Source organism: Apus apus, chromosome 5 (genome assembly GCF_020740795.1).
Source record: "Apus apus isolate bApuApu2 chromosome 5, bApuApu2.pri.cur, whole genome shotgun sequence".
NCBI classification, from domain to species: Eukaryota; Metazoa; Chordata; class Aves; order Apodiformes; family Apodidae; genus Apus; species Apus apus.
This window is the reverse complement of record NC_067286.1, coordinates 30,607,287-30,622,032: the sequence shown is the minus strand read 5'-3', so window position 1 is coordinate 30,622,032 and position 14,746 is coordinate 30,607,287. Positions and strand designations below refer to the sequence as shown.

At 41.1% G+C, this 14,746-nt stretch overlaps 1 protein-coding gene across 5 annotated transcripts in view; it reads right to left on the bottom strand.

Annotated features, from left to right (window-relative positions):
• Positions 1 to 1,952: 1,952 nt before the first annotated feature.
• Positions 1,953 to 14,746, bottom strand: part of DCAF5 (DDB1 and CUL4 associated factor 5) — a 76,699-nt gene continuing 63,905 nt past the window's right edge. For all 5 annotated transcript variants that reach the window (XM_051621598.1, XM_051621602.1, XM_051621601.1 and 2 more), the window contains exons 8-9: positions 10,141 to 10,268; positions 1,953 to 4,001 (exon numbers count right to left, since the gene is read on the bottom strand). In XM_051621598.1, coding sequence (XP_051477558.1) covers positions 2,205 to 4,001; positions 10,141 to 10,268 — 1,925 coding nt within the window. In that variant the 3' untranslated portion in view covers positions 1,953 to 2,204. The remainder of the gene's footprint in view (positions 4,002 to 10,140; positions 10,269 to 14,746) is intronic.

Below are 14,746 nucleotides of genomic sequence, written 5' to 3'. Positions count from 1 at the left end.
AATCTGGGTGCTCTTCAGAGAAGAGCAGAAGTGACCTAAAATGCTTCCAATGTCAAGAACTTAAAAAAACCCAACAACAAACAACTATAATAATAATAATAAAAAAAAGATAATAAAATAGTATTTTCAGACTCGGCAACCTCAAGATTTTGCCTAAACCCCCAGTATTTACAATAAAGCATTTACACAACCAAGGAGTACACCCCTATAGTGATCTTGATTGCAGTGATCTAAAAAACAATCAATACAGAACAACTTTTTCAATAATGTAACAATGTATCGGCTTGTCCTTATTGCCACTTTCACTCATGTTTCAAAACTTCCCTTTCTCTGCTGTTTTGCATGCTTCTTAATTACTACATTGTATCTTATTCCAAGTTCTCACTTAGCAAATCCGACTAGGCAGGGGGAAACAGCCTATGGCACACAGGAGTTGTAAGAACATTTTTCAGCTCATGCTCTACAAGCTTCCTTCCCATACCCTTTCCTCCCAGCATCCCTTCTGGAGTCATCAGGCTTTAATGGGGTCTTGCTCCTTTCCCCAGGTACCAGGTAGCTCTGCATATGAGACAGTTACTCTGAGATCAGGGCTGTACAGCAGCACACTCCTAGAGTCATAGTGAGAGCAAAAATCTCCTGTTCCTTAAAATAATCTAGACCTTACTTCAGCAGTGGGCTTGAAAGCCTGTGACAGTTACTGGGGTCAAAAGAAGCCTCTTATTCTGTTGTCAGCAATGCAAGGCACAAACACATAGGCTTAGTGTCCTTTATGGGTGGTTTCTTTTCCCTTTACACACCAACTCCTCTTACCTTGTTGCTTAGGAAGCAAGTGCAATTCCACCAACTCCAGCATGCCAGAACCGAGAGGACTCACTAGATACTCCATTAAAAAAGAGCTCAGGCCAGAAAGAACTCTGTCTACCTGACCAGGACACCAGCTGATGGCAGCCAGCAGTCAGCACTACCCTCTTGCTCAGGTTCTGATTGCCAGACTCAAGAGTCCCAGCACACTCACACGTGGGGATGTTTCTCTGAAGCTCTCCCATACACACACTATTGCATCCATCTACTCATCAACAGCTTTAAATATTTGCAACACAGTAGTGGAAAACCAACCCTTATCTCTAGTACCAATCTATTTTGAGCTCTGGGCTAAGAAAACTGCTAAAAAAAGCAGTTTTCAGATTTTAGCAAATGTTGCTGTTAACATGCATCAGTTGCCAATATTATCCATGCATCCAGTATTTTCTCTCTGGCCTACTGCCTCCCAAAAGTAGGCTCACAGGGGAAGCAGAGGGCACAGCCAAAATATGTCCCAACACTCAGAGCCATATTCTTAATTAATAATAATAATAACAAATAAATAAATACTCTCTATGTGTTAGGCCCACAGAAAGGCATGTTTAAATACCTGACTTTTAATAGCTCTTGGTTAGAGTGAAGCCTACAGCACAACACCTTCCTGTTGCCAAACAATCACAGTTTAGCATAGTGATGACATTGTGTTATTCAGTTCTTTTCTCTAAAAAAAAAAATCCCCACAAAATTGAATGTCACCATGGGAACGGTCTAAAGTTGATTTTGGAAAGAGGGTCACTTTCTATAGCTTTTCTGTTGGTATGAAAATAACATCAATGAACTGTATCGGAAGCAAGTGCTTTATGAAGCGTAATCTCTAAAGATACCATTCAGTTCTGAAAATATCCTTCCTAATGGTTGAATTTCTTTAGTTTCTGAAGCAGAATAAAGGGCCCAGAAAGGTTTCGTTCCTGTTTTTCTGAACAAGAAACACATGCCAAGCTACCACCAGTGTGATCTCATTCAGTCATTCTTCAGCCTGTAATGTGTAACAAGTGTCAGTATGGAAAAATTCCTTCTTAGAAGAACAATTAAAATTTAAAGCAGTTATCCTGATTGGCTGGCTGAACAAACGACACATGTTCACACAAGAATAATTCAGTCAACCGTCTTAATAAGGATTTACTTGAAACAGAACCTTGTATGGGTACACTAGACTCAGTCTCATTAAGGAGTAAGTTGGACTTTTATACAGCATGAACCACTGGCAATCTAAAACAGACCCACTGAAGAATGGAATGGAGAATCAAACGCAACGTTTCAGACCCAAGCTCTATGTGCCTTTAATACTTTCTTTTACCTTTTTTTTTTTTGAGAGTGCACACTATGACAGACATTTGCATTTATCATGTTTTTAACTTCTTTTCTAAGGATGAACTCTCTGAATCTGCATCTTCCAACTCCACTCTGTGTCTTTTCAGTCCTCCGAGAGATTGAGTGCTCTCACTGCCTGCAGGATGCAAGTCAGCATTATCCTCTCTTCTGCCCACATTGTAGCTGTTGGAGTCCATTTCAGATAGGCAGCAGTCTTTGTGCAAGGTCACACCCATCTGTACAAGGTTGCCATTATCAGCATTTGAGTGCACCTGTAGTCCTTGTGTCACAGTCTCGTGCTCTCCAAAACTCTGTCCGTTGTTGAAGCATGAAGGGCGAAGGTGCAAGTGGCCGTTATTGTGGTTGACACAGGAGGTGTCGAGGCTCCTCTCCTCACTGTCATCAGTCTGGTTTCTGGAGCAGTGACCTGACATGCTACAGATGGCAACAGCAGAGAATGGAGGGACCAACGAGTGATGGCTTGATGCTTGACTATTTTTCTGTTCCACAAGTCCTGCAGTCTGAATGCATGGTTCTTCAGTACAACTATTTAGCCCTTTGCAGTTAGCTTTTCCATTGAGCTTTTTAGTCTCAAAAGAATGTTCTATACCTCCACTGATAGTGTCTTCAGGTGTGTTTTCTTGACCTTCCATCCGTCGCTGATTGTCACAGTCATGAGCTTGACCATTACTAGAATTTTCCATCAAGCTACATTCTTTTAAAGTTTCCTTGCTGTGGTTTTCAGTAGGAAGAGCTGGGGAACCTTGAGGCACCAATGAACTCAAGTTTCTAGCATCCTCCTTATTTAGTGAGTGTGATGTACTGTGCCTTCCACTAGTTCCTGGTTTCCCTTCATCATTCTCCCCATCTCCTCTGGAGGACTCACCATCTTTATTAGCTGAATATGATATGTAAGAATAATGAAGCCATTTGTACGCTTTGTAAATCTTTCTTTCAACTGATTCACTGTCTGAACAAGGAGAGGTCCTTTCTTTGAGAACTTCTTTGTTGGCTGAACTCCTATCTGGTGAAGAAGCTGGAGAAGATGACAGATCATCTACTTTGATCTGGGGGTAATCATAGATATCCTCACCTATGTAGGGGGTCACATTCTCTGTGTTAGTACTAGTCCTTTCCTCCTTTTGCACCTTCTGCCGGCGCCTCAGCGCGTTGCGTTGCCTCATAGATGTGCGTCGTTCATTCAGCTCCTCTTCATCTTCTGTGCTGCTGCTGCTGCTGGAACTGCTGGATTCATTCTCCTCAGGACTTGGGGACCGTGGCCGTGGGAAAAGGTCTGTGTCTAGTTCTGCCTCACAGGTATTGTCATCAGAATCAGATTCATTGGAAAGGGCCAGGAGACGTTTATCCTGATACTTTCTCAGTGCAGAGAGCCTCTGCTGGCGGGAAGCCACGTCTTCTCTGGCTGAGGGGGATTCAGTTGATCTTAAGGCCCTTAAGTTATAGGTAGTTTCATCAGACTCTTCAGCGGCATGTGGTGGGGAGTGATGCAAAGAGGCAGAGGACTCTGACTCACTGTAAGCTGAACGTTCACTTACTCCTGCATGAAGCTGCAGGATGGTGCTCTCACTGAGGTCACTGTCCGAGTCAGAGCTCCAGCCCTCAATCTCTCGGCGCACCAGGGAGTCAAAAAAGGCCATCATCCGTGGATCTTCCTGGACTGACTGGTTGGCATAATCATGGGACAAACCACTACCACTGTTCAACACAAGACTGATGTACTCTTCATGAGTGTAGAGGCAACGTGAATCATCCTCAATCCTACCATCCAGATCCCCGGTGCAGTCCGGCTGTTTGTAGGGACTCCAGATCTGTAACAGAAAATAAAAATAATACATATATGTCTTTGAATTAACAGACTATTAAAAGCATTTTAAATAGAACAGTAGCACAAGTACCCAGAACAATTTCAAGTTGCAGACTTTATTAATTTTTACCACTCAGACCCATACTTACAGGTATTCCAGCAATGTGGGGGGATTTTATTCCCCTTTACTAACGTGTTTTTCCTGCATCTGACTTCACCCATCCAGAATTTTAAAGCTCTCACACTGCAGATTATCCATCGCTTCAGTATTTCACTGTGTAATAAATTTCCCAAATTGCAGGGCTCTATTTTTATGTAATAGGAGATGCTTACTCACTAACGGTAAGAATAGTTTGTTGCCTACAATACAGTCTTAGCCCTAATGAAGGCACTTGTTTCCCAGGAAACTAGAGTTGCTTGTGCCAGTGATGTAGAGTAACATTTCATCCAGCTGCAGTCAGTCACATCTGATCAGCAGGCAGGGAGCTGAACGCATGGAGGTGAGAAGCAGGCTTGTGCTACTCCCTTTAGGGAACAGTCGTGAAGGAAGGAAAGCATGCAGTACCCTCTCAAAACACTGCAGCAATTTTAGTTACTGGGAAAAGGTGAAGGAGAAGAGTTTTACTGAAAGCTGCTTTTGAAGTGGAGAGAGGTAGTAACACTGCAAAGTGTAAGGATTTAACTGATAGCAACAGCCTTGACTGTGTTGTCCATCTAGCTCTAGCTTTCCCTCAGTTTTCCTTGTATGGAGAGGAAAAGGTTTAAATCAAACAAACACACCCAAAAAAACCACCAAACCCAAAGATGATCCACCAACATCCCTAAGAAGCTGGTAAGCCACAGCAAACATAATAGCTGTATCTCCTCTCCCCTTTCTCAGTTTTACTCCCAGACCCAGGGGCACTTTGCTTAAGGCACTCATTGGACAACCATTCTCACTGTCTAGATGGACAGTTAACGTGATGCACACCACTTACTGTAAGCAGAGCCAGTCTGTAGCCTGCCCACAACACTGCCTTAACCTTCTGCTTATAAAGCACCTGATTTCAATCATGCTTTGGTTTTACCACGCTAACAAGCTCAGGGAAAAAAATTCTATGCCAGCTGTCAATGCCAAGTTGGCCTTTTGGGACAGACTTTGGCAAAAACATCTAACTCTTTTCCCAATAGAAATTACTCCAGTTTAGTTCCAAGTAGACAGAACTGCTAACAAAAAGAGTGTTTTGCCTGTGTAAATGGGATAATCAGCACTCATCTCACAGATGCACAGTTAACATACACAACATAATCTGATACTATCATGACAAGCACTATAAAAAAAAGCCCACGAGAATGCCAGTAATTCTGAATTCACAGAGATTTTCAGCAGTGTACACTAAGACCTTACACAGGAGAATGGCCTGTCTTCTCCCCCCACATAAATATTGGAAATAAACCAAAAAAAATCATCATTGAAAGTGAACAAAAAAAAATAATTACTATCACTTGTTCAGCACACCCAAATATAAAATGCACAGGTAACCTTTATTCTGGAATTCTCCCAAACTTTAATGCCTTTACTTTGCATTCTCTGTAATTTACGGTTAACAGAGCTTCCACTTTGTAGACAAAAGAGACACTATTTCAAAATTAAAGTGGGCTGCAGATACACCTTTCTCTGTAGGGCAATCATCAAGCTGCCTTTCAGAGCAACGGCAAAGGAATTTAACATTGCATTACATTAGCCTGTTCCTAGGAACGTGCCTCAGTACTCAAGTTGTATTTGCTATCTGCACTGAAGTGCTATGTCATTATTTGCAGTACTTAAGCAAATTCTCTTCAAGTTAATTAATATCATACTTGAAACCAGGCTGAAGACAGTCTCCACTGTTTGGTTCAAGCACTGCACTTGTAAGACATACAGCTCAAGGAACAAGCATCAGGTTTCAATAAAGATGACAAAACCCAGCTGAAGCCCACTATGTATAGAAGTCCGTCAACCATTCTTAACCTTTTTGAATAATTCAATGGAACAGAAAAAGTCTCTCCTCATTCTCTCATTATTTCCTGTGCTCCACTTCCTAAAGACAAGGTGGGAGTCTTCTCTCAGTGGATGCACAAGAGAGACTGTTGATTTGGGGGATACATCAAGATTTTAATAGAAAAGCAGAACTCTACTTGCTTAAAGGACACTTTTGAGTTGCTGCCTTTTTGATTATTTAACTAGCATATGTTCAGTACCTTCTTTCACAACTTACCAGATCATTTTCCCTCTTTGTCCCACTACTGAGCATTTCAGCAAATAGATCAGCTGTCTTTGTATGTAAAAAGTACGTACCTTCTTCTAAATGTTTCATACTGTAGGCCTGGACTAGCAGGCTGGCATGTCCCTTTGTCAAATAGCTTTAGCAGGGTTAGACTGATCACTAAGTTTTATAAAACTTTTTTTTTTCCTTTTTAAAAATTTTGTTTTTAAGCAAGAAAATTAGAAACCCATAGATGCTGTATGAACCAATACAAATGGAGGAGAGTTAGTCTGCTCTGAAGCCCCTCCAGGAAAGGTCCGTTTTATAATGAAAAGTCATCTAAAAAGGTACATGAAATGTACACAGAGAACATCCACATCCTTGTCAGCGCTACCAGATCTTTCTTCTCACTCTGCAAGCACCAGAGAAAATACAGCAGTGTTAAATATTGAAAAAAAAGCTATAAAGAGTCAATATAAGGCTTTTCCTTTCCCAAACAGATTTGTTCAGAGAGAAGGAGTAAACAATAGATTAATACCTGTTTGTACAGGATCAAGTATCTATGGAGACTGATAACCCTACTTTTTTCATACATTTTGCCATGAGGGAGTGTGAGAGCCTGTTGGAGTTCCAGAAAGAAATGAGAATCTATTATTGGCAGAACCAGGAAGTCTTTAAACTGGCAGCAATTAGTCCAGCGCTCTTCTGTGGCACCTGAAATGGACTTCTTTGTAAATGGAAAGCCCCTGACTTTTTCTCATCCTCTTACTGATGCCATGTCAAGGAATAATGAGCAAATTGGAGAAAATAAGTTGGCAAATCATCCCACTGAAGCAATAATATATCAAGAAGTTCTCTCTCTGTCAGAGGATTAAGGAGTCGAATATTACTCACCAATGCCCATAGTACTAATGTAAAAATAGGAACAATAACAGAAAAAAAGGTACAAAAACGGATCTCTACTTAAGCAGAGATGCTTCAGAGAGCATCTCTGAATTGCTTGTATTCCATGGTGACAAACCTTCAGATTTTAAAACAAAAAAGTAGTTGTCCTTAGTGTGAGAATAATCAAAGCCAGCTCTGTTAGATTATCTGATTAGGCAGAGGCAGCTAGCCACAATGACAGTAATCTGTCACCATAGCAACATGGGCAAATAGACCTTGCTATCTTTGATATACTGATGATTTTTACACACATGGACCTTACAACAGTTGTGCTCAAAAAAAGTTACAAAACAGTATTTCTTTCTGAAAATCCTAATGCACTTTATCTAATTCATCTCTTCTGGAACTGTCTTCTAACTGCACAATTCTCCATGGCCCTTCTCTGAGCCCTGCACATCAGAGGGAATTTCTCATTTATCCTCCTGCAATGCAATTAATTTTCCTGCCAGCATATCCCAAAGTCTCACTGCTAACTGAGGAAAAAATGGTATTTTTCTGTTTTATATTGCTTTAGCCCTCATGGCCAATTCTTGCTGCAAATTTTAGTTCACAGCTTTGCTCTTCTACACAATTTCACTGAGATTCAGATTTCTGAAGTGGAGAACAATTAACAGGTTGCGTTGATGTATCTAGCACAAAATATCTGGAGTCAAGGCTTCTACTATTCTTTATTAATGAGCTTGTTGAGTCTTTGTTTTAGCTTTCTGAAACCTCCTCATGTGAATGTTGACACCTCCCACCACATCTTCCCCACTGTATTCTCAATCCTAGCAGAAATCAAACTAATGGAGCTACTGAATTACATTCTTGCAGATGCTTTACAACAAAATATAACTAAAGCAAAAAAACCCATAACCACAAAGGTCAAAACCATTCTTGCAGATACTAATAATTTCAGCAGGACTAGGCTTGAGATGAGTTAGTATCTCATTTACAATCAGCATTAAAATAGCAAGCGCTAAGCTAAGTGTTTTACACTTAGTTAGCGGCAGTTACTAGCCTCCAGCCTATCTGCAGAAGTAGCTGGGATGAAGAAGAAACCACATTTGTGTGGTCACCTGCAAACTGCTGTTCACTAAGGTGGTACATTTAAAGTGTGAAGTCATGCAGATAAGACAAGATACGGGCCTTAGAGCAACCTCATTCCCAAACAAGGCACACTGCAAGGTTAGACAAAATGACATACAACAAATGGGTAAGAAGTTCCGGCCCACTCATAAACTTGATATATTAAACACCTTTCCCCTAATTTGTTTGTAGCTCACAAGGCTGGGGAATTCAGTTCCCTCAGAGGGGCTACACAAGTTCCACTGCACATACTGCGACACAACAGGCATTCTCTTCTAAGGAAGCATTCAAGCAGAGGTGTCTTTCAAAGAGTTACACAACCTGTGACTGGGTCTTTAATCAAACCAACCTTTTAATCACTAGGCAAAATTCCCTCCTGCCAAAACCCTATCAAAAGTACACAAAAGCAACACAGGGGATGTTTATACCAATGCTAATCCAACAGTCTAAGCACACTCATGCAGGAAGGATTCATAGGGTGAAGGGTCAGCAGATCTAAAATCCAAAAGGGAGATTTCAGGCTGTGTGAATCAAGTTTCCAAAGCAAAAAAAACCGCCTCTGGCAAAACCTTTGTTAAACACTGGCAGTTTGACTGCTTGGAAATTGAAAAATTGGTGATCTGCTAAGACTGTTCAATGCACTTTTGCTCAATGCCTGTGTTTGACAGATTTGTGATCAAACCTATCAGAGGGACATAGATAAAGAGAAAAGTAGAAAAGCAAACTAAGATACCAGCAGAAGACAGGAGAGAAGGAAAGCTGAACTACAATCAGAACCCAAATGCTGACAGTAGCTGTAATGCAAGTAATGATGCAGCTGGGCACTGGGCCATGGTCCCAGGGTTTTGGGCCAGTTCTGGTCCATAAGTTGCAGACTGTTAAAACATTCCTTTGACTGACAAGTTCATTCAGTCAACTTGTAGCTGACTAAAGCCTTTACTAATACTCAAACAACCTCATTTATAGCCACACGCTGGTAAGACTTCTATGAAGTCATTCAACATATAGTTAGAAGCAGCATCAGTTCTCATCATCCTACTTAAAAATTAAATTTTTCTATATTCTTTAATCTTTTTGGTAGATCTAAACAATAGCAAACTTGTATGGCAGCAGAATGCAAAGTGAATTAGTGTAGCATAATCCTCCACCTTCCCACTCTCAATCTCTGCTGTTAGATATTGCAAAAAAGTTTCTGCTCTGCTCCCACAATATTGGCTGTTTTTCCTTAAGGAGAGAAAGTTTCACAACCTAAAGTTTGTTATCTCTCTACATTCCACATGAAAAGGCACAAATTTTCTAAAAATACTGCATGCTGTTAGAAGATACAGAAAAAAACATATCATGGAAGGTATTAAGAGTCCTGTATCCTCTGAAAGCCATGGAAACGTATGTTGAAATGATTCAATGCAGAATTGTGTACAAAAATTACAGAAGGGCTCCTGAGGCAGTATCTGGGTCAAATACAGCTAGGTCAGGCTAGGCTAGGACTCAACAATACTCTTCGGAGAGATTTCTACTAAATTTTCTCCCAAAGTATCAAAAGTCTTAGGTGATCACCTTATAGCTGTGACCAAACTCTCATGAGAAGGACTGTTTGCAAGACACTTCAGTTATGTATGGACTGAAACTGGAAAAAAATAAATTCCCTTTTCAAGTTACAAATCCAGGAAATTTAGATCTTATCTCTAAAACCTTGAAAATTTAATCAGAATTTAAAGTTGAAATGTCTGGTTAAAAATCTGCATCAGTTTAGTCAGCAAATGAGACATACCACTTCAGAGAAGAGTAAGATTCTATGATTCTATGGAGAAGACAGGATGAGAGCAGGAAAGAATGATGCTGAGCAGAACAAAGCATTTCTTCCTGAAATATGGAAGGAATACACTTTCTTGTCATTAATCTTACCTTTATAATCTTTTCAACACCAGAAGAACAAATCATGTAAGTGTGAGGATTAAACCGGACTTGGTTTACAATCGACCGATGACCTTTCAAAACCATAAAAGCACCATTGACGACCCTGCCAATGCCACCTAGGGGAAAAAACAAGCACACACTGAAATAAATAATTAAGTCTTCATATTGCTTTCATTCATAATCAAAGTCATATTATATTTGACAATGCACTTCAGCTCTGTTTTGCAATATCTTAAGGGCTGCGTTGGCTGCAGAATTCCAATTTTATGAGCAATGCCTCTATGAAAAGCTGCAAGTTTGATGAAAAGCATCCTTCCTGCAAATTAGGACTTGGAGGCTAGCTGTGGTTAAACTATCTAAATAAACAACGAAGGTTTTTGACCTAATATAACAAGTATGTGATTAAGAACAACATTCATACTTACTGAAATCACCAGTGAAACCATAGTGCCTAAGGCACGACATGACTCACAGTTTGTGAAGTTGAAGCAGAGACAAATAAAGAGGTTGACTTTTCAAACAGTTATATTCTTTTTTTTTTTTTTTTAATTTATTTCTTAAATCAGCAAATCATTTCTGTCACAGTTGACTCTAGTCTGATGGGCAGGAATCTAAAGGAGGCAAATCTTCAAGGCTACTCACCTGAGTTACTACATCACAGCTGGACCTAGTATAGTCTTCCCTACACCAAGATCTATACTAACTCATATTTCTGTAAATCAAGCTTCAAGAGGGATCTGAAATAACACATCTGACCAGTGGGTTATATAATTTTTTGTCAAAAGGCATGAACATAGCTGAACTGGAATGCTTTTGTGCTAATGGTACAACTCAAAACAGAAACCACACAACTTTTCTACTTGGTCATCAACTTTTTCAATCTCTAAATACTGAAACAAGAAACTGTCATACAGTAATTTTTTATATTTATAGATTCACATGATTAAAACAAAAAAATTTTAGAAAACACACCCATGTAGCTGAATAAAAGAGTGTCAATCAACATGCTATGATTATATCTTCAGTAAAAGAAATAAAAACTTTTAAAAGAAGTACAAACTGAAAACCATTTCAGAGGAAAACAATCTTGCTATTTACAGAGGTCCCAAGCACACCTTACAGAAAGTTCTGATAATTTCATTAGCTTCTGTGCTACATATAGCTGTATTAACACTAAAGAAGTCAACTTCACGTTCCCCTTGCTGAAGATATTTACTATCCTCCATTGTTCTCAACAGGAGTTCTTTTGGCTAAAACAGGTACTGGTTTAAGCCTCAAGCCCCATGTTGAAAAACTTGTCTTCCAAAACAGATAAACTTGCCTTCCAACATACATTTCTTAAAGAAAAAGGGGAGAGGGGGGAATGAAAAAGGGGAGAGGGGGGAATGAAAAAGGGGAGAGGGGGGAATGAAAAAGGGGAGAGGGGGGAATGAAAAAGGGGAGAGGGGGGAATGAAAAAGGGGAGAGGGGGGGAATGAAAAAGGGGAGAGGGGGGGAATGAAAAAGGGGAGAGGGGGGAATGAAAAAGGGGAGAGGGGGGAATGAAAAAGGGGAGAGGGGGGAATGAAAAAGGGGAGAGGGGGGAATGAAAAAGGGGAGAGGGGGGAATGAAAAAGGGGAGAGGGGGGAATGAAAAAGGGGAGAGGGGGGAATGAAAAAGGGGAGAGGGGGGAATGAAAAAGGGGAGAGGGGGGAATGAAAAAGGGGAGAGGGGGGAATGAAAAAGGGGAGAGGGGGGAATGAAAAAGGGGAGAGGGGGGAATGAAAAAGGCATTATTCTATCACCTTCCATTAGTTAGGTTACATACATTTCAAATAACTGCAGCTAGTGAGCTTGTGTCCAGCCCCTCTCCTCTTAGGAAAAGTACTCTATCCCTTCTACTTATTGTAACTACACTCTGAAGACCAGACTGATTTGTACATGGTGTACAAACCATGCTAAGGATTCAGAAATTGAGTCAACCAACTTCTAAAAAGCCACAGACAGATCTTTTTACTGTTTCTGGAAAATGTTATGTTTGCACAAAGCTATTTTTGCAGACCAAACTGCAGTCTCATGGCACTTGGGGATAGAAGATAACATGCTTGAAGAAGGGAAAAGTGATGGTGAATTAACTCCATGGACCAAAACACATGGCCATTTTAAAGACTTTGTATATAGAATGAAGGCTCATTTAAAATGAAGAAAACTTGAAAAGGAGACTATCACTCCAGGGAACTTCTAAATATGTACTGAGAAGTAACTGGTTGGAGAGCAAGTTAATAAAACATCAAATTGGCCTCTTTTGGTTTTCTTTTCCATTTTATGCGATTCCTCATGTCCTTTCATTCTGCTCACCCTGCTAGACTTTCATGACCACATTTATGGCTGATGGCAAGTTGCCCTACTCCCACGGCACTCCTTCCAGCCAAATCAGAGTTGTCAATTCAACTGCATCAATCAAACCAGCAGAAGATGGTTACATGAAGTCCAGTTCTCAATGCATTTATCTTGACCTAGTAGAAAAATGTTCCAGGAAAGTGGGCCTTGGGAATGAAGAGATAATTTGCTTAGGAAATGTTTCCAAGTCTGTAAGTAATGCCTAACTATCCATGGACTCCAGCTGCCTGAATTCTGTACAAAACAAGAAATATGCCCTACAAAACACTTACAAAAGAGTCAGAGGTTAGAGAGACAATGAGCAAAGAAAGAATTATAATGGAGACAAAATAAAAATTTAGGGCACCAAAATCTTGGGCTCCATTTACAAGTAAGTCATTGGCCTTTTGTGATACTGTCAGCAGTGTAAACTAACCTGTGGTTATTTTCCTAGTAAAAAAGTTAAAACAGTTATTTAGTGCCAGAACTGTCTTCTGGCATTAAACTTGAAATGTTTTTAAGTACTCTAAGAGCATTGGATGAAAAATACACAGCATGCCATGTCTAGAACACAGCTGTCCCCAGGCTGCAGTCAAATTTAGACACTGTCTGAAGCCCAGAAAGCCAACTGTATCCTGGGCTGCAATAAAGAAAGTGTGGCCAGTAGGTTGAGGGAGGTGATTCTCCCCCTCTCTACTCCACTCTCGTGAGACCTTACCTTGAGTATCAAATTCTGGAGCCCCCAACACAGGAATGACATGGAGCCATTAGAGTGAGTCCAGAGAAGGGCAACTGACACCAACAATGCTGAAAAGGCAGAGGTCCCCAAGACCTTTCTCACCTCTGTCTTTACCAGTGCTGTTGGGTCCCAGGCCATAGGAAAAAAAATCCATGTTGACACAGACACCAACTTGCTGTCAGTGAAGGAAGAGTTGGTATGTCAACAATTACAGGAGCTTGACCTGTACAAACTGATGGGTCCAGATGACACTCACCCTAGCGTTCTGAGAGAGCTGGCTGATGTCGTTGCAAAGCTGATGCAGGGTTAGCAGTGAACATCATCTACCTGGACTTCTCCAAGGCTTTTGATATGGTCTCCCACAGCCTCCTCCTAGAGAAACTGACTTGTTACAGTCTTGGTAAGTGGTCTGTGCAGTGGGTGGGGAATTGGCTGATGGACCATACCCAGAGGGTGATAGTCAATGGTTCCTCCTCAAACTGGCAACTGGTCACAAGTGGGGTCCCCCAGGGATTGATATTGAGCCCAATGCCCTTTAACATCTTCATAAGTGACCTGGATGTTGGGATCAAGAGCACTCTGATGAAGTTTGCTGATGACACCAACATGAGTGGAGAGGTTGACACTCCAGAAGGGAGAGCCAACCCCAGGATGAGCTAAATAGACTGGAGGAGTGGGCTAGAAGGAACCTTATGAAGTTCAATGGGGAGAAGTGTAAGGTCTTGAACCTGGGAACACATAACCTAGGAGTGCAGTTGAGACTGGGATGCACCTGGCTGGAGAGCAGCCCTGTGGAAAGAGACCTGGGAGTCTTGGTGGATAACACGCTCAACATGAGTGACCAGTGTGCTGCAGCAGCAAAGAAAGCCAACAGGATGCATCAACCAGGGCATCACCAGCAGAGATCAAGAAGTCATCATCCTGCTCTACTTGGTGCTGGTCAGACCACATCTGGGGTATTGCATTCAGTTTTGGTCCTGCTCTACAAAAAGGATGGAGACGGGCTGGAGAGGGTCCAGAGAAGGGCCACAAGGATGATCAGAGGACTGGAGGACCTGCCATATGAGGAGAGGCTGAGAAAACTGGGTTTGTTCAGCCTTGAGAAGAGAAGGCTTCAGGCAGACCTTATGACCATGTTCCAGTACTTACAGGGTGGCTGCTAAGAAGATGGAGACTCCCTGTTTACAAGGAGTCACATGGAAAAGACAAAGGATCATGGTCACAAGTTTCTCCTGGGGAGATTCCAACTGGACACAAGAGGAAAATTTTTCATCATGAGGAAAATCAAACACTGGAAAAGTCTCCCAAAGGAAGTGGTAGATGACCCCACACTGGACAGTTTTAAGTCTTAGGTTGTTAGGGTGCTGAGCCCTCTCATATAAAGTATAGTAGTACCTAGAAAGGTTGGACCAGATGATCCTTGATGTCCTTTCCAACCTGGCATTCTATGATTCTATGAAGTTCCCCAAATTCCTCTTAAGCTGTTAACAGTAAAA